The sequence below is a fragment of the Pygocentrus nattereri genome, chromosome 5, assembly GCF_015220715.1.
Source record: "Pygocentrus nattereri isolate fPygNat1 chromosome 5, fPygNat1.pri, whole genome shotgun sequence".
In the NCBI taxonomy this organism is placed as follows: domain Eukaryota; kingdom Metazoa; phylum Chordata; class Actinopteri; order Characiformes; family Serrasalmidae; genus Pygocentrus; species Pygocentrus nattereri.
This window is the reverse complement of record NC_051215.1, coordinates 40,989,000-41,011,857: the sequence shown is the minus strand read 5'-3', so window position 1 is coordinate 41,011,857 and position 22,858 is coordinate 40,989,000. Positions and strand designations below refer to the sequence as shown.

General features: G+C 39.2%; 1 protein-coding gene across 2 annotated transcripts; it reads right to left on the bottom strand.

The window, feature by feature from the left end:
• Window positions 1-10,663: 10,663 nt before the first annotated feature.
• rel (v-rel avian reticuloendotheliosis viral oncogene homolog) lies at window positions 10,664-20,395 on the bottom strand. 2 transcript variants are annotated; one of them, XM_017696506.2, is made up of 10 exons: window positions 20,275-20,329; window positions 19,666-19,686; window positions 18,358-18,497; window positions 18,090-18,238; window positions 17,303-17,394; window positions 14,067-14,207; window positions 13,011-13,115; window positions 12,588-12,803; window positions 12,237-12,362; window positions 10,664-12,139 (listed from the first exon to the last, which is right to left on the bottom strand). In XM_017696506.2, exons 1-10 carry the CDS (start codon window positions 20,279-20,281, stop codon window positions 11,337-11,339), a joined length of 1,800 nt encoding a protein of 599 aa, XP_017551995.1. In that variant the 5' UTR covers window positions 20,282-20,329; the 3' UTR covers window positions 10,664-11,336. The 2 variants fall into 2 exon arrangements, with proteins under 2 accessions (XP_017551995.1, XP_017551996.1); XM_017696507.2 differs by lacking the exon at window positions 19,666-19,686 and having other exon boundaries at window positions 20,275-20,395.
• Between the last annotated feature and the right edge of the window lie 2,463 nt (window positions 20,396-22,858).

Below are 22,858 nucleotides of genomic sequence, written 5' to 3'. Positions count from 1 at the left end.
AGAATCAGGGAATTTTAAGAATATAGAAATTAAGTGTTTCAGTGTATGAAATTAAGTGTATTCAGTCCTGTATTGTCCATTCAGTACAATATGTAAAGGCAGTTACTTTTTACATTTTTAGAATGTTTACCCATAAAGAAACATCACCAATGCTTGTTTATATTATTTTAGAATCAGGCACATGTAGCAAAGCAACTGGTTAGACTAATTCTAAAGAGGACATCAATTAATGGCTTTTTTTACAAACCTTTTAAAGTCTGAGTACTGACAAATCAGTGTGATGAACCAATTATTAAGTTTAGTGTTACTAAGCTCTGCTAAAGCCTGAATAGCTGATAAATCAATGGATGATCAGTTGTTAATCTCAGTATTACTAAGCTCTGCTAAAGCCTGAATAGCTGATAAATCAATGGATGATCAGTTACTGATCTCAGTATTACTGAGCTCTGCTAAAGCCTGAGTAGACTGATAAATCAATGTGATGATCAGTTATTAATCTCAGTGTTACTGACCTCTGCTAAAGCCTGAATAAACTCATAAATCAAAGTGATTATCAGTTGTTAATCTCAGTGTTAATGAGCTCTGCTAAAGCCTGAGTAGACTGATAAATCAATGTGATGATCAGTTGTTAATCTCAGTGTTAATGAGCTCTGCTAAAGCCTGAGTAGACTGATAAATCAATGTGATGATCAGTTGTTAATCTCAGTGTTACTGACCTCTGCTAAAGCCTGAATAGCTGATAAATCAATGGATGATCAGTTACTAATCTCAGTATTACTGAGCTCTACTAAAGCCTGAGTAGACTGATAAATCAAAGTGATGATCAGTTATTAATCTCAGTCTTACTGACCTCTGCTAAAGCCTGAATAGACTCATAAATCAAAGTGATTATCATTTGTTAATCTCAGTGTTACTGAGCTCTGCTAAAGCCTGAGTAGACTGATAAATCAATGTGATGACCAGTTATTGATCTCAGTGTTGTTGTGCTCTGCTAAAGGACTGATCAAACTAATAATCTTTTTAGTTTAGTTTAGTTTTTTTAACTGACAATTTTCTCCAAAATGTTTTATAATCTCTCTGTGCCCATTTACAAGTTATTTAGAGTTAACTGTTTAACTGTTCAGAGTGTGTTCAGGGGTTTGTCTTAATTGACTAGTGCTCAGCCTCTTCTTAGGAAACCTGGCCTTTAACCAACCAGTTGTAATAATTTTAGTTATTCTTTAGTTATTCTTACCGCTAAACTTTAGGCCATTCAGTGATTAAGTATTTAAAAACTGACTTTTATTGGACTAAGTGGTCTAAAATCTACTTTGGTCGACAATGGAGGTAGAAAATAAATCAATCTGGATTCCTCTGGAAACATAGCACTGTCTTATTGATTTAAGTAAACATAAATACACATCCTCTACAGAGCATGCTTTTTAATGCATACATTTTAATGCACAATTACTGTTTATTTGCTGGCATGTTTATATTTGCTGGCACATGGGGATCATCTGGCTCAGTCAGTGGATTGGCATAAACTGCTCAGATTTTTTAAATTGTTTTTATATTATTTATACATTATTTTAGTTTCTTGTCTAATGTCTAGTGCAGTGGTCACCAACCCTGGTCCTGGAGGTATAACTACTTGCGGAGACTCATTTCACTCACCATTTGCCACACCTGCTCCAGCTAAATAACTTCATCAGAAGTCTTGATTGGCTGGATCAGATGCATGGAAGTAGTATGTTAGATGCATGCAGGTTGGAACTAAACTCTGCTGGAAGGTGGATCTCCAGGAGGAGGGTTGGTGAGCACTAGTCTAGAATCTGTTGCTGATAAGATGTCCTCTACTGCTGATCTTACATGTGGGGTGCCCCAGGACCCTGTTCTTAGTGCTATTTTATTTTAACTTTATATGGACTTTTGACTTAGTCAAGGAGCTCTGGCTCAACTTTACTTCACAAAATGCAGCTGCTTGTCTTCTTACAAAGACTCAACTTAACCTTTTTAAGCAAAGATTTCAGTCATCCCAAGTACTAAACTGAAGTGAAAGGGGCTGCTTTCACTTCATAAACTGCCCATAAATTGTGGAACAGTCTCCTCTGTGATATTAGGCTCTCGGAGTCAACAGCTGTTTTAAGAGAAGATCTGAGCTCCATTTAATTTTATGTTTTACTGGCCAACTTTTCGTCAGTGTTTTGGCTGTTACACATGTAGCATGTTTAATTTTTTCCCCTTGTGTTTCATTGTAATGAAACACAATATACACTAACTTTAAAAAGTTCTATATAAATAGGATTACTTATTTAATTCTAAACATTTGGAAGTTTTACTTTTTTCTCTCTTTTTATAAGTAGAGGAGAAAGGGGTTGGCTAGCACATGGATTTGTTGGCACATGCCTCGCCCTGCCCAAAGTGGAGGGCTAGTGTCACAAACATATAGTAGTTTATATTATACACTGCAAACATAATGAATAACTAGTTTTACTGTTGAGATTAAATTTGCTCTAAGTTTGTAACAGTTTGTTTATGCCTCTAAGCTTTAGGCCATTTAGTGATAAATGAGTCCATCTTAAGGGACTTAAAATGAAATTGAACCCAAAGTATTTATGCATTAAATAATGTCTTAGTACAAAAGAGTTTTAAACTTTTATTATATTATAACTTATATTTTATTATGTTTAACAAATCAATATTTAAATATATATACAAATGTGTATAATGTGTAAATTGGGATGTTTTAATGAAGTCTAATGGAAGAAACAAAAGGTCTTTTAAATAAGATGGTCCAGTTTTATTTGTTTAATGATTTGTCTTCAGTATACAGTATTAGTAAAATAAATGAAACATTCCTAATGTTTCATTTGAAATTGTTCCTCATTTAATGCTTTTATTTGTAATTTTTTATTTTTATATTATTGCTTTTATTTGTTTGTTTGTTTATTCATTTACTTTTTGTGCCAAACAACTCCATGTGTTGTAAAAACATGGAGTTTTAATTTTAAAATGTTAGTGTTTGGGCTACTTTAAAATTGTGAATTAATTGAACTTTGAATAGTAAGTTAACAGAACAAAAATCGTGTTTCATGCTTGATAAACTTTTTATTTTAAGTAAAAAGAAAAAAAAACAAGCTGTGTTATTCTAATGTATGGTATATGGGGCAGAGGGTGAAAGTTGTACCAACAAACCCCACTTCTCACTATATTATATGATACATAAACCAAGGGCATCATCCACCACTTATACTTTGGAAGAGGTTCCTACTAAGCATACTATATACACAGGGGAAATCATCAATTCTGGGGAAAAAAACAGTTGCTTAGTACAAAACTTTTCCATATCATGTCATGTCATCTCATGTTGTGTCATATCATACATATCATGTGTCATATCATATCATGGTGCTAGCTGCTTCTAGCTAGTCTCAGTGTGGTCATGGATGATCAACTGTCGCTGTGAGTCATTAACTGTAACAATCTTTTCCACCAGCAGAGGGCACACTCATTCTGCTGAGACTAAAGTCAGAGGTGGCCCTTTTATGATGTTTCATTTTCCACTCCCCTTTTCCATGACAGTGTTACAAAGAAGAACAGATAAAACACTGAAAGTGGTTCACTTGTGTATATACATGACAAGCAAGTGAATGTCTTGCATCTTTGGATGTGTATTATATATACATGTAAAAGCCTATCTGTAGAATTTTATTGCCTCATTGGGGAAAGTAAACCTCCTATTTTGAGCAACATAAAGACACTAAATGAAGTGACTGTTCAGTTTATGAAAATCATTCTTACTTATATTTAGGTTGATATAAGAGCTAAGGGTGTGTTAGGTAGATGAAAGAGGGCTTAAGCAGGTGTGCTTGTTATTGTGGTTCCCTTCTGAAAATATGCACAGCTGAAAAGCAGAAGTGAACCATGTGACCAGGGTAGAGAGTCAGAGTAGGTTCAAAAGTAGCCTTTACTCTGTTTGGATTCTGGTCAGCCACAAATTCTCATTACTGCCCTTCTCATGTCACAGGCAGCGCCAGAGAGGACTTGTGTGATGACAGTGCGTGGGTCTAGGGTCCTAATGACGGACACGGATCGTGACACTGGAACATGCCGTTTGATGTCAGAGTGCGAAAGTGAACGAAAGCTTGTGGTTTTGTTGGGCTCGGGGGCTCTCTGTGACATTTACAGCTGCGTTTACACTCTCTCTCCCACTGAGCCTCCCCCATCCAGAGACTTTGACGTACATGGGCTTGACCACTGTTGTTAGCAGGTGCAGAGGGCACATTTATTACAATACAACCAGAGGACAACATGTGAGATACCATCTAACATGAAACAAAGTGAAACAGAGGGGGCGCTGCCAGTGGGCTTTTTTCCTGTCACAAACATTAAAATAAAGCAGTTATAAATTCAGAAGTTACTTTATGTGAGCTGGTTAATTACAGTTATTAAATTCATAATTAATGAAAACAGAAATTCCAAAATTTGTTCTAGTATTTTATAAGTGAAAATTGTATGCATATTTTTATTTTTAGTTTAACTTCCATGATTAACTTGAATGCCTGTCATGAACATGAGATATTTTGTTTTATAATTTTAATTGTATTGTATTAACCATTTGTTTGTAGCACTTTGCATTTAAGAAAATAGCATAATAACAGAATTTTGTATTTTCTCATATGCATCGGTTTGGTCATGCAAGTGTTTTGGCTTGGTTTGAATGTCTTGAGATAAAATTCCGCTTTCTTTGGTTCAAATTCTAATGGAGTCTAAGGAATTCCTACTTGGCACCTAATTCAGTTTAGCATGAAGGAAATTTTAAGTTTAAATAGTCTGCTGTGTTTAAAAACACACTCCACTTTAATATTGCTGAATGATTAGATTGAAAAAATTAAGGGTGCATTTTAGTTGATCAGCGTTTCGTTTTAAAACGCTACGTAGTCTGGTTTCTACATAGTGAGGTACCATAACAAGCGTATTTTGCTACATAAGCAGTTATATGAGGATTTACAGTGCTTGCAGTGCAGTCTATATGTAACTATGACAGAATTTTTGTTGTACAATCTGTATTTTCCAGCACATTCACCCTGAATTGACAATAATGTGACGTACATGATGTAAAGTGCAGACTGCCAGCATATCAACTTCTCAATGGAACAGGGTAGCACAGATTTACATGGTTGCAAATGGAACTGACTCCCTTGTTATTGATGATGGTATTACTGATAGATGCATAAGCATCTAAACCTCTCAGATCCAACACAAGGCTTCAAAACCTAGTTCACAGTGCTTTACGTGGCAGCATGGCAGTGACCTGAATCGCAACTCAGTGGTTGGAGAAGTACCTAAGTGAAAGTATGAGGACATTTGTCAAAATCTTACTCAGAAATATGGAGCCAAAAAGATTCTTGAGTGAAAGTTCAAAGTATCTGCTTGTTAGTTTATAACATAAAAGTAAAAAGTAAAACGTTTAACAAATAAATGAAAGGTTTTCTGTGATGGTGTGTAACTGGCAGTATCAGTCCTTACAAAAAGATAAATTAGCATAGTTATGAGCAGATTCATTTTACAATGATATGAATTTGGTTGGATGTCAGTTCAAATGCACAGGCGCATGAGAAGTTTGTAATTCTCTTTTCTAAATGTAATTTAAAAAAGTAAAAGTACAACTGTTCAGTTTCAGTGATACTTCAGTAAAGTACAAGTCTTCCAAAGTAATATTTAAATTCTCCTAACGAAGAGCAATTCAAAGAAGTATTTTCCACCCATGAAGCAACTTTGGAGTTTTTCAGAGTCAGAAAGCAGTCTTGGCTTTTTTGGCTTCACCACCACTATTTTACTAACTGAAAACTGAAGGCAACATTAGGAACTGAAAATGGTTTCATTATAGGCTGCTCAAAGCATCACCAGGGAAGATACTCAGTGTCTCCTGATATCTAGCTAAAGGCATTGATTTCAAAATATTTGCAAGCCAAGTGTCAGTTTTATTTCCAGTTTTGTTTATGTGTTTGGTTGCTTTTATTTCTACATGGCTCATCCAATATACAGTATTCTAGGGAATTAGTTCAAACTGTGGTCCCACAGTACACACATACGCAGCTATTGCCTTCATGCAGTGCCGGCTTTAACATATTGGGCGCCCTAAGCAGGACCTTGGCTCATCTTTTAAACAGTTTTAAAAAGCTTTACTTTAAATGCCCATCCAAATTCAGTAACTGATTGTTGTTTTATATTCCTGTTTTAGCTGTCTTCTTGATTGAATGCTGTCATAGTATGTTTGAGTCTAATTTTGTTTAATAAAAAGCCAAGTGGAAAATTATATCTCTACATTTAAAAGTTTGCTTAGTAAATAATCTAACTATATGTATGGGAAACCTTTCTCTTGCACAAACTATATTAACAATTAAATGAACCTGCAGTTTGGCAGAATCAGTAAATGAGGGGTGCCCTCCGAATGGTCTGAGTTTAGTGGTGTAGAAAAATGCAAGCATTCTGGTGTAAGAGCCACCTGCAAGATATAGGGATTTTCCCTGTGCACTGAAATCTGAGATTCATTGTATGAGGTAAGCATTTCAGCCAAACAGACAGCAAGTATGTAATTAAGCAGAGCTTCACAAAGATTATTTTCCGCCAACTGTCTCCTGGGAGATGAAAAAAACGATTACTGTAGCATTATAAGCCTCTGAAGGGTCTCAAGTCTTTACAAGAAAGTGAACTTGATGAAAAGACTTTTGTAATCTAGAAGTAAATAAGGACAAGTACAAAAGCATTGCCACTCAGTCTCAGTGCGGTTGTTGGATCAGTTCAACTTTAGACCAAGTTCAATGTTTGACCAATCAGGTTGTCTACACTATATGTCTATGGTGTGTGATAGTTAGCATGTTTGATTTGATTGGAGCCCTCTTTCTCACACGTGTACTGCATGCTGATGGCTTGTGTGCATGATGGATGTGACCTGTATGAGCTGTAACCTAATCTCCTAACTTCCCCATTCTCCTGGAGAGGCCCAAAGCTCACAGTGAGCAGGTTTTTGATATGTGCCATCATAAACTAATGTGTGTGTGTGTGTGTGTGTGTGTGTGTGTGTGTGTGTGTGCGCGCTTGTGACGAAGCATGAGGGAGGAGCTTGACTGGAACTGATAGAGCTGTTGGAGATTATGTTTTTTTTTTTTGCCCTGGCAATGCTCCAGGGCAGAAATACCGTTTATAGCTCTCACAATGTTTCTTTTAATCACACACACAAAAAAGAACAGTAAACCTCTGGTGCATATCTCTTATTGGCCCAGCAGTTTGTGTAATATGAGATTTGTATCCTAGCTGCAAGCTGTCGTAATTGCCCCCACCTCCCTCCCACATACAGACACGTACAACAGAAAATATGCTGCAGAACTAGGCTAGAAATTTGTTCATTCATGGTTAGGACTTCACAGCAGTTGGATGCTTGTGGTGGCCTTTCCCATAGTCACCCTTTCTCAGCTCAAACCGGTCTAAAACACAAACCTAGATCACAGATGTAGATTAGATTTATCCTGAGCTTCATCTTGCAGTAAAACCTCAATAGGTTGGATCAAGGCAGATCAAACCAGACCTCTTACTACATTTTGGTTACATAGCTGTGACTGATGTCTCTAATTAAAACAAACGTCATATTCAATCCAAATTATCGCCTGTATCTTAGACAAAAGCCAAGTGAAGGAAATCCTTTAGTGATATCTTCGTCACCAGAGCAGCTTTCAGCTAATCTCCCTCCTATCGTCTTCCTTCTGTTTATAACTGCACATGCCTGAATTGTTTTGCTGTTTGTGGTTTGCTATGCTACAGACAGGCAGGAAGCTACGATTTTAACCTGCAGTCTTCTTGATAAGACGTGAAAGGTCCTAAATTCTCAGGTATTGACGTGAGAAGAGACTTCTCACCTTTTGTGATTCATAAAAGGAGAAATGGACTATATTACAAGAAACAGTGTTTCTCTTGCATCACAGAGTTTGGCGGTAGAGCTGTATAATTGAATTTTGACAAAAATAATATGAGAAATGATGTAAACAAAAAAAAAGGTACATAATTTTTTCAAATCATGTTTTGCGCATGCCTTTAAAAGTCATCTTACATTTAAATTCACAGTTAATACTTTATTCATCCCTTGTATCCTCAGACTTTTGGACCACTTGATGCATAAAAGCTTGCAGTGCTCTTTGAGGCTGGGATTCACCAAACCTAATGTTCTAAACTGCAGCACAGCAGGCTATTAGACGACATGCCAGATCTTGTTGCGAAGGCTCCGAGGATGGTGCGTCATAAAAGAACAATCACACAGCCTCTTATGTCTAAATGAGCTTATATACGTACATCAGAGCAACCAGAGTACAAGAAGTAGAGGTACTTTCTGTTACAGGAACTAGTCAGCATTTTACTCAGTGGGCCGCTCGGTATTGGCTTGTGCTGGTAGTGCAATATTCATGATAACTTACGATTGTTTGGCTCATGATGTATGAGGTTTGTGGTAGTTCACATGTACTCCAGTGGACCAAAGCAAAGGCGTGTTGTGTCGTGTGAGTAATACACATGACAAGGAGCATGATAGAAAATGAAATAGTTGATTGTGATGATCTTTTTGCCCTGGCAGTGTTCCAGGGCAGAGAGGGTTTCCATGCTATTCATGCTTGAACTAACTATGATGATGTTTTTGACCTGGCAATGATCCAGGGTGAATATCCTATTCATCACAACACACACAATGTTTCTTATATGAATAATGTGAAGATGTTACTGGATCTGCTCACTGAAGTGCACTTAAAGTGTAAAGCTTTTGATTGACATCACATCACATTTCAGGGAGATCTAATACAGTGAACAGTGTGTGTATGATGTATGTGTATATCTATACATACATGCAAACAGGGGTGCAACTACATACTTTCTGAGGTGGATGCAAACATATTATCGGCGCCCCCCCCCCCCCCCCCAAAACCCCGCACCTTAACTTAAAGTGACTGAAAAAAATTACAATTAAAATCAAATATTTAAGCAGGCAAGCTAAAATAAGGAACTTTATAAACAGAATACAAATTAAATGGTAAGAGCAAAAAACAAGCAATGAGGATTTAATTAAGAAGAAATAAAATAATTCAGAATAAACTGATAAGTGGACAGGCTAAAATGTAACGCAATAAAATAGAGATTAATAATTAGAATAATAAAATATAAGCACAAAGAAAGAGGGTTAAAACACCAAGTTTATATAAAAAAAGTAAATTATGGAAATAAAATAAACAGTAAAACAGAAGACAGAATAATAAAAGGAAAAAATAAATGAAATAAAAAGGTACAAGGCGAAAAGTATGGAATAAAATAAATAAAAAGGTAAAACAGAAAATTAAATAAATAAAAGGACAAAATAAATAAAAATGTAAAGGAAAACTCAACTAAAACAGTTACAGGCTGAATGTGTCTGAATGTGGCTAGAAACTAAGAGTTTAAGATGATTTAGTGACACCAGCGAGCTGAGCTTTAGACCAGGCTACCACGGTTAGGATATTAACTAGAATGTTGACTAGGTTAGCTAGCTAAACAGGCTACTATAAAGAGCTATGGCTTGACTAATGTCACTCGTTTTGAAGTTAAACCGAGAAAATAACCAGTTCAGGGTTAATCAGGTCGTAGCTGGAGAACCAAGTTTAGCTTTAACGTTAGCTTGCTGCCTCACTGCTATCATTCATCTGGCTGGCTGGGTAATATTAATATGGCTAGCCTTAGCTAGCACAGTAACATACATCTTAAACTGGAAAGGCGATCTCTTCTGATTGTGTGAATCTATTCACGGTGAAATACGGGATCTTTGAGGAAACTATGGAAGGTTTGACCTCTATTAGATTCCTTTATTTTTGAATAAGTGCATTTGGGAACGCAGCAGTGAGGCAGCTTTGCTAGAAACCAGTGGTCCAACGCTACTTTCGTACCCTACAGTCTCGTTTTGGTAGACAAAGGTGACGTAGGTGAATAAAGCCTATAAACTGACCAACCTGCTGTCTTTCAACCACTTTGAGAAGTGGATGGGCGCCTGATTAGTGCTGTGCTGTTTTTTGATGTGTATTATCATACTTGAACAAACAGCTCTTACAGAAAATGCAGACTAGAAATAATTTTCCGGCATCGTTTTGGCGCCCCTCTAGTGCAGCGCCCATATGCGCCGCATACGCTGCATACCCCCTTTTTGCGCCACTGCATGCGAAAGAGAAAGTGAAATGAAAGTACTTTGGCTGCTTCAAAATGATCATATGACAGTCAAGACAATCCAGAATTGTAAAAGAGGTTGGGCAACCCACCTAACAATGTATTTCTTGTGTTAATGTTAGGCTTTACTGAAATACTGGAATAAAAAGTGTGCCACACAGACTTCCTTCATAGTCAGAATATTCCAAATATATCATGCTGCTTTGCTGAGCAAGTATATGTAATCATCGTTATGGTGGCATGCTGCAATGGCCCTTGTGAAAGACTTCATAACCACAGAATAAGCAATGTGACACATTAATTGGTTTTATGGGCTTCAAACCCCAAAATACATATTTCACTGTGTCCTTTCTGTGCAAATATGTTATTAAAGCACTGCTGCAAGCATTGTGGATGAATGCAGTTAGTTCAACAGGAAGAACGTCTAAAACACATACACACACAAACACCTACAGTGGTTTTTATGTCATTTTATTGTATAAAAATATCAAAGATTTTAAAAAATGCATTCAGAAAAATATGAAGTACAATTGATTTCACAGTGAAGCTGAAACAAGTAGCACAGAAACCAGTAAGCAACAAAGTAGGCTCTTTGCCAATGAATATTATAAAATAGAAAAGAAAAAATATCAACATGTTCTAAAGGCATAACATAACTTCAGTTATTCTGTAAAGGCTTTGTGTAAGAAACTTTTCTTTAAACATAGTATTTTGAGAACTATGGATGGAACATTTCTTTAACATGACATAGCCATTACGCAGGGTTTGAAGTCCCTACAAGTTCCAGAGAACAGAATTACTTTGCCACACTTGGGAAAGCTTGGATGCTTTTTCCAGAATTCCCAAATAAATGAAATGAAAATCTATGTACAAAATGTTCATTGAAATCATGCTGCCTTTTTGATATGACAGAGGTGATATTTACCTCATACTTAAATGAGCACACCTGATCTTGAAGCAAAGAAAAAAAAAACACAAAGCATTAAATTGAGCCTATATTTATAGCAGAAATAACAGTTTCAGCTATCAAATCTCAAAACAATAGCATGTATATCGTACTCTCCATAGTTCAGTGCAGTGTTGAACTTGATACTTTTAATTATTTTTCACTGAACTGTGGTGTGTTGTTACTCTGGATAGTAGGGCCATAGTTCATGGGCCATGCTGGTCATGCTGTAAGATGGGGTTTGTGTGTTCCTCTGCCCTGGCCCATTGGTTCCACTACTGGCTGCATGCCTCATGGCCTCCTGGGAACTACCGTTGGTTGATGGGTAGTTAAGCAAGGTGAAGGACTGTGTGCACTCAGAGGAGGAAGAGCTGACAGGTCCTAACATGGTAAGATTACTCTGACCTGGAGGCTCCTGTTTTAAATGCAGACCCGTCTGAGTGCCCACCAGGCTTTGGAGAATCTCACTTCCATCCTGGCCCTCTGTGTATGGGTAGCTCATCCCCATCATACCACTTGTGTTTGGTGCCCCGTTCTGTGTCCCCTGAGCTCCCTGGAGCTCATAGTTAAACCACAGTGGTTCTCCAGTAGCAACAGGTTCCTTTCTGTGGGGAGGCTGCTGGGCATGCTGGACATTCTGGTCTTGTTGCTCCTGCCGAGGCTGGCTGGTTGAAGGGCTCTGGGTGTCGAGAAATGCCAGATCTATTGAGCTCAGTATAGGTAGGCTGCTTCCACTCTCACCCGTGGTGTTGACGGTGGGAACAGGGTTAACTGGGTTAACTTGTTGCATGCCCACCCCATTACTGGGCCCAGGGCTACTATTTGCTGTGTTAAAGTGAAGTGAAGAACCGGGCCATTGACTGAATGTTGCAGGAGCTGGAGATGCTGAAGTTGATGGCATCATGTAGGTGCTGTTGTACATGCTCTGTTGATTTTGTCTCATCATTCCATGACTGGAGAGCTTTCCATAGAAATTTGTTGGTTCTGTGGGAGATGAATGTTGATATGTACAATATTATGTACAGTCCTACATGGCAGTTTGTATGCATTAAGAACACAAACCAAAAAGACAGTTTCTTACCAGTTTTAATTCTTTGGGCCATTGTTTTTGTCCTGCTCATAGGACCCATAGGTCCAGATGTAAAACTGGAGAAGGATTTCATTAGACTGTCTATTTTTCGCTTCTTCTCTTGACAGCCATAAGGATCTAAATGAAATGAACACATTTTGAGCAAGGGAACAACTTGAGGCTAGGACACATGGTGCAAACATTTCAGCATTTGTTAGGTGCCTTCTTTTTTTGTTTAACCTTACATACAGTTATAAATGTGTAACAAATGTGTAACAACTATAGATGTCGATTTAAGGGTGACATGCTGATTCATAAATTACTTTATGGGTCAGGTTAAAGTGAGAGAAAGAGAAGTCTTACCTTTGTCATCAGGCAGGTACCTGAACTCCATGGGCTCGCTCACCTCTTGGTCAGAGGGGCGGCGCAGTTGCATGTGTACAGTGATGGGAGATGTGATGGAAGTGTCACAATAGGCAGGTGTACGAAAGACGATGGCCACCTGCCTGTGCACATCTGCCTGAGAGAAGGAGCCTCTGGCCTCCCAGGTCTGGGTGAAGAAGCGCACCTCTATATCATCTACATTATGATGAGGGATGAGGTGAAAGATGTAAGAATTAATGAAATGAGGAAGAAAACATGTGAGTATGAATTCATTAATGAATGGCTGAAGGTATGTAATCTATGAAAGGATGAATGAGTGGATGAGGAAAATGAACACATGGACAGAGGAATAGAGGTTCAAATGAGTAATTTCATTGCATGCTCTACGAACAAGGTTTCTACCTTTCTGCACTTTATCACAGAGCAGGAAGATCTCATCGCCACCTTTCACACTGCCGCTGTTTTTGTTGACCCGGCAAATGCGCAGCTCTGCTGTGTTTGGGGCCCCTGGAGAGCGACAAAAGCAATGAGGTCATAGATTAAAATGTCAAGTCATTATTTATGACAAAAAAATGCCCATGAGGCCATGAAAACAGAGACAAGTATGAGCTCATATAAGATGATTGGGAATTCCTATATTGCTCTCTGCAAGCATGTCAACACACCAAGAAGTGCATGAAGTAGCTGTTTTAGAACAATATGGTTGGGTTGTTTGGGGCCTTGACTTTGAAAACAGAAAGGTGTCTATGATAGGGGCAACTGAAATAACAGTATTAATAACAGTAGATCTATTCTACCATGCTTCGTATCTGGCACTGCAAAAAGAATTCTACCTCATCTCACCTGGCTTCCCAAAACTCTTATAACAATAAACACCCAAACATTTTTCCCCTCTGTATTGTGACATCCACTCTAACAACATGTAGTATGGACAAGCACAGTGGCTCATAAATTGCTCTGTGCAGTGGCTTCCGCTGTGCACTGTACTCAGGAAGCGCTGAATGGGGCCATGCTCACTTCCTGTGAAGTACTATGCCCCAATGACAGCTCTGTGACTTCTGAAACATCATGCATATTCTAGCATGTTACTTAAGCTTGTCTGCATTGTGAGGTATCCCCAATCCTAAACTCGCTCTACGTGAGCCTGAAATTGAGCTCTTCACTCTCATAACTATGTAACTTATGTATTAACTTTATAGTAAAATTTAATGATTTATAGTAGTTACTAAATAATTCATAGTTGTTACTGAATAATAAGCCTTAAGATTAATAGCTGAATAAAAGTTAACTGAAACTCCATCCTGATGCTCCATTTTTGTATATAGCATTCTGGAAGCTAAAACTGAATTTATTCAGTAAATCATCAAATAAAGTGTCTCATTAGGTATCATGCCACAAAGCCTATTCAGCTCTAGTGCTGCTTAGTGACTACTGTGGGTATATTTGGTGGGCACTCACGGTTGTCATAGATGGGATTAGAGATGACTGGGGGCAGTGCAATGCTGTAACGTCCAGCCTCGTCCTGCAGAAAGACTTGGAAACACAGACGCACCACGTTCAAGTCGTACTCCTCCGTCTGCAAGAGCTGCTCCCGAGGAACTGCACATTCAAAAACACAAACAGCACAAACATTAGCATGTATTTCCTTTTTGTGTTTGATAGCGCAGTGCTTCATTGTTGGGTTCTCTTCTATTGTGTTTTCTATTGTCCCTCTAATTTTCCTTTGTTTTCCTTTGCAGTCCATAACCCCCTAAACTTGTAAGGGCTTGGGCTCACAACTCGGTTGTTTCTGACTCTAATAACTGTTAGTTTTAAAGTAGTTATCAGATAATCCATAATAGTTTATTTATTACAAACATTATTATCATTATCGTCATTATAATTAATAAACATAAATATATTATTTATATATTGCTGTCCAAAGTAGTAACTTTTCAGGAGAAGACAAAAACTTCATTAACCTTTAATGCTATCACATCATATGAGAAAGATTGACAGCCAGACGAAGAAAAAAAACAAAAACAGCAGCAGACGGCATCACCATGATAACGCGTGTGCCAGACGAAAAAATGACTTAATTCAAAGGCTGATTCTTTGAATTTCTCAGAGTGACTCTCTCTCTCAACGTCATAACACTGCAAAAACTACTCAGTGGTATCCCCACTGACACATGCGCCCACACAAACACAGAGACATTGGCTTATGTTGAGAGACGCACACACACACACTCACATCCCACACAAAATGTGTGCGACGTTTTCTCGGTGCGTGCATGCTAGCCCACTCTTCTTCTCCTTCGGCACTCGCAGTGGACTAGCCCGCCTACTGCCTGTGTGACGTGCGGGTGACAGCCTGAGGTGAGGTCACAGGTGGAAATATCACAGCGAAGCGAGAAGTCAGAGGGGTTGGGGACGGATGACGACTCTGCAGCGAAGAGGCTGTTAACCTGACGCTTAGAACACTGCCTCTGCTCAAACCACAAAGCTCCGAGGAGGGAAAAAGAGAGGGAGAGGAGGATCGATGCTGAAATGGGAGTTGAGTGTGCAGACACTAGGGGAGAGAAGTAGACAGAAAAATAGCTAAGCAGACAGATAGATGATGTATAGAGAGAAGGTGGGAGGCTGTGAGTGGGTGTAGAAGATAGAGGCAGAGTGTGAAAATGAGGAGGTGGTGTGCGTGCATGCTTTTTTGCATATACATAAATGTGTGTGCATAAGGGGACAGAGAGCCGCATAGACAAACACTCAAGGCTTGTGGGTGTAGAGAGGGCGCGCATTTGGGTTAGTGTGGGCAGGCAGCGGACGAAACACAGAGAGAGGGAGCTGAAGGAAAGGTAGATTCTCCATCCAGTGGGCATGGTGCCATTACCAGCACCTACACACCTCTCCAGCCACTGCACTGTCTAACACATTTTCTCACATTATTCATGAGTTCTTTTTTGGCAGTGTTCCCTCACCTCATACCCAAATCGCACGTCGTCATCAATCTAAATAACATTCAGATATTATTCAAACAGTTGTGGAAAGCTAATTACCAGCCATTCGTGCTGTCACTGCATGAGTCAGAAAGGCCAATAACTGTGGGACTACTTTAGTGAAAGTGATAGCACTGCAAGCCTGACCAAACATCACGACTAATATCAAAAGCATTCTCATTACAATGATACAGTCATAGTCTACTTAGACTACCATGGGAGACTCTAGCAGTAGGCAAAATGATGATAAGTTTGCAGTATGGTGATAAATTATTATCACTTGTGATATATCGTTATTGTGTTTGAGTGATTATCGCTGCCTTGCTACGCTGATCAACTGAATCTATCATAAATAACGCTGAAAAACAGAGCATGGAAACGCCAACAATGTGTACAGTGCACAGTAGCAGCACAGACTGCAAGAAATAGCAAATTATTATATCCAAAATTGTTAGCCTTTTTTAAACATGGCAAACTCTCAGCTGGTGCATTCATGTTGTTTAACCCTCAGAAAAACCTGAATATCAGAATACATGTAATTAATTGTGAAAATGTCTACAGGATTGTGAAGCCACATTGCCCACCTTTAGTAGATTCTTCTACATGCTAAACGTACTTTCTCTGATCGTAAAGGATTGTGTTGGTTTTAGGAAGCAACAGAGTGGGACACATCATCAGTTCAGGAAGCATTGAGCCCTCAGAGCGGAAGTGAGAGTGATCACCAAGTCACCTTGGAGACAAACTAACGACCAAGAGGAAGTAATAACAGGACAATGTGGCCCCTTGTGAAATGTACTTCTACAGTGACCAACTGATGATCTGATTCTTTCAGTGTCCAAAAAGGGATTGTTAAAAGATCCTAAGATGCACTGTGGGCTAATGGATGCAGCCATTCACCCTTAGGGTTCCTGCCAGCAAGATGAATCATGTTAGCATATTAGCATCACTAAAGAATTCTGGATGCTGACGGTAAAAGCTTATTGGTACAGTGCCATCCGTCATTTCAGAATGATGAAATACCTTCACTGACCAAATTAGGTCAGATATCTGATCTGTGTCTTATAACATCCCTGTTCCTCCACCTCCTTTAGTCACTGTGCCCATGAATAAGGTCCTATATACCAGTTGAACCAGTAACTTTTGAGGGTTTGGTGAACACTTCAATGTACAGAACCTACACAAAACTCCAAAACAACTTGGTGGTTCTAAATACTAATAATGAAAAAAATCTAATACTACAAAGTCTCAGAATGGTTCTCCTCACACCCCTTCGATTCCCTCCCAATGCTCATTGATAAATAAATACAAGCAATAATACCTATTAATTACTGAAACATGGCCATGTAAAATACATTATATAGTTTCTACTTCCTCTTGAAGTTTTCATGCAATGCAAAATAAAGAGTTTTTTTTTCAGGAATGCGCCTCTATTCCTGCTCTGAATAAATTCCCCTGGTCACATGCAATGTTACACCGCAGCCAGTTGTGCAACAGTTAAAAAAGAGAAGTGATTTTTTTTTTCACTTATCCTAATGATACCACCACAGCTTTAACTACAGGACTAACAGAAAGAAAGTCACTGGTCTGTATGTTGTAGTGATTTACAATTAGTCACCTGTTCATGTATCTGATCTTAAATCACTCTTATTTTATTTTCACTCTTAATACAACTTGTAAAGGTTGATCACTGGCAAACTGGAAAAAGTCAAACAGATCTCACCATTGAAGGGGTTGATGCCTCGGTTCACTCTTTGCATGATGGCATCTCTAACCTCTCTTCTCCGTACACACTGGATGCCCAAGTTTTGGAAACTGTGAAATAAATTAAATGACAGTCAAACTGACCCCTTGTTTTTAAAGTGAAGTCAGTAAGTCAATCGATTCGCACAAATTAGGTGGTTCCAGTAAGTCCAATACTAACCACACTAAGAATAATCATACTGATTTTCTGAATTTTAAACCACAAGAGATGGCCAGGCTGATAATTCTGAGGGCTGGACAGAACACTGCAGCTCTAAGGTATGCATTTTGCATACCAGGGGAATCCCCTCACTGCTTCCCCTCTCTGGGACATTTTTTTTTATAATAAAAAAAGACAGACAGATCTTTTAAAGAGAACTGCAGCAGCATGCACATGGTGTGTGTACATATGGGGGTGGGTAGGTGGGTGTATGGTATTCTGACATTAGACTCCACAAAGAGAGCAGGACAGCAGGAATGACTTTGATGTGGAGCACAGTAATGTTTTAACTTCATTAGGTAAAAAATGGCACAGGACAAAAACACATTGTAGAACAAATAAGCAGTGGATTTTCTAGCCAGCTTCTTCACAAGTTTTACACTGACTGTTCCATCTACAGGTTTTTTCATGGGCATTTGATAAACATAATGTACAAAGAGAGCATGATTCAGCATAAATAGTCATATTTAGAGTGCATACAGAGTGTCCTGGCTCACTTTTTGTTTTAATGCTTTGACGAATGAGTTCATTGATAGTGCAGACTTACGCAATGACCCTGCGTTCAGGTCCAAATTCTGCTTCATAGTAACCATCCTTACAGTCTTTTCCAACCAGGTCGTGTGGATGTGGTCTGTAGGGATCATTCTTGGTCACCAAGGACACGCGCACTTTTCCTTTTCCGCAGGTATTCAGAATCTGATAGCAAAAAGCAGAATGTTAGAAAAACGATCACTGCCTATCTGCATAGAGAAAACACTGGCAAAGGAGGGCAGTACAATACTGTAGGAGTCTATAAGAAAAGGCCCTGTTGATACCTGAATGCTTGGGTAAGTCCTGTTATTATCCGAACTTCTCTCTCCAGGTATACTGCCCGCTGAACGGCCCTCGCATTTATACCTGAAGCGCATGCCTCTTTGTTTGGGCTGTTCAAAGATCTGAACACAGGGCTCTCCCACTAATGAAAGACATGGCGGGAGAGAGCAGAGGTGAGACAGTGAGGCTTGATTGCAATCATTTACAATGGTTTGTATCAGTTAGCTTTAGAAGACACCATAGCTAATCATAGACTTTTCCAAAGTAAAGCAAAGCAAAAGATTTAAAGCAAGAAGCATCAAGACAGACAGCAGAAAGACATCATAAACCATTAGCAAGCAGTGTGAGGTCCTAAGTAGAACCGCTGCACTGTAAAGATCTAAACATCTGCAGACCGCTGTATTTTCCTCAGAACCTGCTCAAACCACTCCAAACAAGAAAAAACATAAAATAATTTCCCCTTTGCTACACCTGTCAGTGCACTTCCCACAGACCCTTTCGTATCAGTGGACCACAGTGGACCACAAAGACAGATTATGATTAACAAAGCTGCTTCATACAGCTGCTCAGACGCAGCTGTGTGTGGCACGAGACGCTTCCTGTTCCAGTTTTCTCTCTTTATACACAAACTAACACCTTAAGTAAGTGCATCTGTCTGACCTTTACACATGGCAGTGTTAGCAGAGACTACTGTGGTTTCACAGGGGTCCAAGAACTGATTCCAACTGCATTTCATGGTTCCCTAATGGGTCCTAAAGGTGTGCTACAGGAACCTGGTCATCTCTGGACCGATTCCCATTAAACATCAGGTTTTAATCCTAATGGTTCTGAAGGTCTTTTTTCAGCAGGGCTCACTCTTAAAAAAGATGGTCCTTCAAGGGTTCATTAGTACAGAAAATGGTTCTATATAGAATCATGAATGCTCAAATAACCCTTTGCATGATTAAAGGATTCTCTGCATCATGATTGATGGAGAACGTGTTGTAGATGGTTCTGTATGGGTCTTCTATCATTACTATGTCAAGCTCGTGTTCATGGTTCTTTATAGAACCGTTTTTTTTACTAAAAGAACCATCATTTTTGAGTGTGTAGAGCAGTGAATCCACAGAGTTGACCTCACTTCTACCTGCTTTCTGCAGCACACAGGAAGTGAGTGTCACTCTACAAACTAACACTCGGCAAGCCACCCATGGCCAAAAAGAGGGAAGTAGTCAAAAAAAGTTATAAAGGCAGTTATAGATCATTATTAGCACATAAGCATGTAGAGAAAAAGCTTCACACTTGTCAGAGAAGTAGTGTTGTTAACTTACTGTTCAGCGTGGGAAAATGAGCTGCGCAAGGAAAGACGAAATGGATCAGGAAATCAATACGGTGAACAGACAAATGCAAAATCAGAAGACATTTGCGAGCAGTTCTGCTAATGGGAACTTCAAGCCAAAACCAGTAGAAGGAGGTTCCTCATTTTGATTTCCTGGTGCAGATTTAGCCGTCATGGATCTCAGTCAGATCGTTCATGTAGACTACATTCTACCATCAACCATGACGTTTAAAACGCGAAGGACATTCGTTATAATATTGAATCGGGAAATTAAAAAGCATTTCTTCATCTTGCCTCTGGCCGAGACCTCCTCCAAGTTGAGAAACAAAGAGCAATCATTATTTTAACGGATGAACTGGTTGTTCTAGTCCAGTGGTAACTGGAATCAAGTACAAAATACAAGCGCTTAATCTACTAGAACAGAACAGTCCACTAACACAGAACTGGGAGCCTGTTGTCATTAATATCGTTCAAACTAGACTCGTTATCCTTTGTTCCGCATCTGTGTAACTGTGGAGTCGGACATCTTAATTAGTAGAGAAAAGCTGTTAAGGCGGGAAAAGTGAATTAGCTCAGAGAATCATTAAACACTTTTACTCACCATCCATTTTGGTGGACACCCTTACGGCAGCGCACTGTATATCTGTATGAGCTCTGAAGTGAATGAGTAAAGTGTTACTCTCAGAGAGGTGGGGAATTCCCACTGTGCTCCGAGCTCCTCCCCTCCACCACGCAGCCAATCACACACAGAGAGCACCCACACACACACACACACACACACACACACACACACACACACACACACACACATATATATATATATGTATATGTATATATATATATATATATATCACTTACCATATAGGGACACTTTGTAGTTCTACAGCCATCTGTTTCCCTGCATACTTTGTTAGCCCCTTTTATCCTGTTCTTCAATTATCAGGACCACCACAGAGCAGGTATCATTTGAGTGATGGACTATCCTGCACACTGATGTTGTGGAGCTGTGTTAGTGTGTGTGCTGCTGTAGTTTTTAAACATCTCAGTGTCGCTGCTGGACTGAGAATAGTCCACCAACCAAAAACATCCAGCTGCGTCCTGCGACACCCTGATGAAAGACGGATGACCAGCACAAGCTGTGCAGCAAGAGATCAGCTACTGTCTCTCACTCTACAAGGTCGACCAAAGAGGTAGGTGTGTTTAATACGGCGGACAGTGAGTGGACAGCAGCACTGAAGTTTCTATTTTTCTGGGCATTACACATTGGTTTGCTTATTGATATGTCTGTCAATATGTTTATTTAACCCTTTTAAAGCCTGTCCTCGTGGCAGTCCAGTATTATTTGTAGTTAGCATCCAAAACCTGAAGTCAGGTGTGTGGATTTGAACTGGGGGCATCGAATTGAAACCTGGAACACAGACAGTCTCGTGAGATCAACTCGTTTTTTGAAAGCATAAATTTCTTATTAGTTTATGGTATTTATGTTTATTTGTGTTTGTATATTTTGATTTTTCTGGCAAAAACACACAAGATAAATGATTTCTGTCTTGACGTCTCTGTTCCTGTCCCTTATTTATATGTTTGTAATTGCAAAAAAGTACATATCTAGCCTATTGATACTTCCTTTCAGTAATAAGGGTCATCATAGCAATGTTTACACCATGTCAGAACGCTTGCCAAAAGGTGAAGTTTACTGATTTACTTCTTTGGACATCAATATGAGGTCTTGAATATTTGTGTTTCATAGATACAATTAAAGTTGGTGTGAAAACTAAGCTCAAAACTGAATGCAATGTTGCACGCAGGCTCTTTCAGTACTTTTGGAACTCGAAAAAGGACACTTGGATGTCTGCCATTTAGATTTGACACCTTTCCTGATTATTATGAAAAATATAAAGCAACTGACTGACCTTCAGGAACTTAGGAAGGTGAATGATTTCTGTATAACCCATTCTATCTCTGCTTAGGTGAAAGCAGAGCTTCAAAGTTTATTAAACACTTTGCATGACTATCCTGAATGTCCAAACGCTTGCCACTGGCTGATTCAAAATCAATGGTTTTAATAAGGAATTAATCCCCCTTTGCTGCAGAAACAGGCTCTCCTCTTATAAAGGGCTACACTGAATGTTGCAACGCTACTATGATGGTTTGATTGCAGTCACACGAGCATTAGTGAAGTCAGATACTCAGGCTGGACGACTAACTCTAGACCACAAACACCACTCCAGCTTATTCTGAATGTATTTGATGGAGCTCCATAACTCCATTCAACGCAACGTTGTTCAGCGCTGGGAAGACGGATACTCCTCTAGTCGACGCTTGGTACCGAGCATGGCAACCTTACGCTTTGTGCGGCTGCTCTTGTGCGTCTCCTTCTGCTGCATATGCTTTTTTTGTACGGGCATCAAGCCGTGAGTGGAGCTGAACGAGTACACTTTAAAGAAGCTGAATTCACGAATGAGCGTGAGCGTCTGAATACTTTTGGACACAGTATATCTTGAGACGCATTCGGTAAAAAGGTCCGATAAAACTGAGGCAGGAGTGCCTCGCAGTAATGAGAGGGCCTGTGCCGCTGTCAAGGGTAATCCCCTCGTGACGTCACTCGCCTACACGGACAACCGGGAATCTCCCAGAAAAACAACACGAACAAGGAAGTTTGGTCCAGACAATAAACACACACAGCGGGTCTGTCACCTTCTCTACTTGTAGCACACCACAGCCGAGAAAAATAATAATGAACACACTACATGCGGCGGGGCGACGGTTCGTCTTCTGCACAAGACGCCTCAAAGGGACTTTCTCTCTCTCAAAATAAATAAATAAATACAAAAAAATAAACAACTGCGGCGCGACATTCATCACAGCAGGGAGAAGGGGGCAAACTATACGGAGAGAACGACAGCGCACTTGTAAAAAAGATGTGATTTTTAATAATAATAATAAAAAAAAATAAAAAAATACACACATTCGGTCTCAAACGAGACACATCAGTGTGTTACTTTTAACAGACCATTTATTGAAAATATTCTATAGTCAGTTATGGATGTCATTTTTGGTTACTTTTAGCACCGAATGTATTTAATCAGAAAACAGTAACAAAGGGTTAAACTCTGTAGCATAAGTTAGCGTGCTTTTTTTTAACATCACTTTTTAGAGTATATAATGAAACGCAAAGCAACCAGGCA

What these genes read in the sequence shown, in the direction of transcription:
- rel (XM_017696506.2), bottom strand. An exon ending in GGACTTACCCAAGCATTCAG is followed by an intron (nt 18,239 to 18,357) that starts GTATCAACAGGG and finishes TTTTGCTATCAG; the next exon opens with ATTCTGAATACCTGCGGAAA. An exon ending in AGGCATCAACCCCTTCAATG is followed by an intron (nt 14,208 to 17,302) that starts GTGAGATCTGTT and finishes TTGAATGTGCAG; the next exon opens with TTCCTCGGGAGCAGCTCTTG.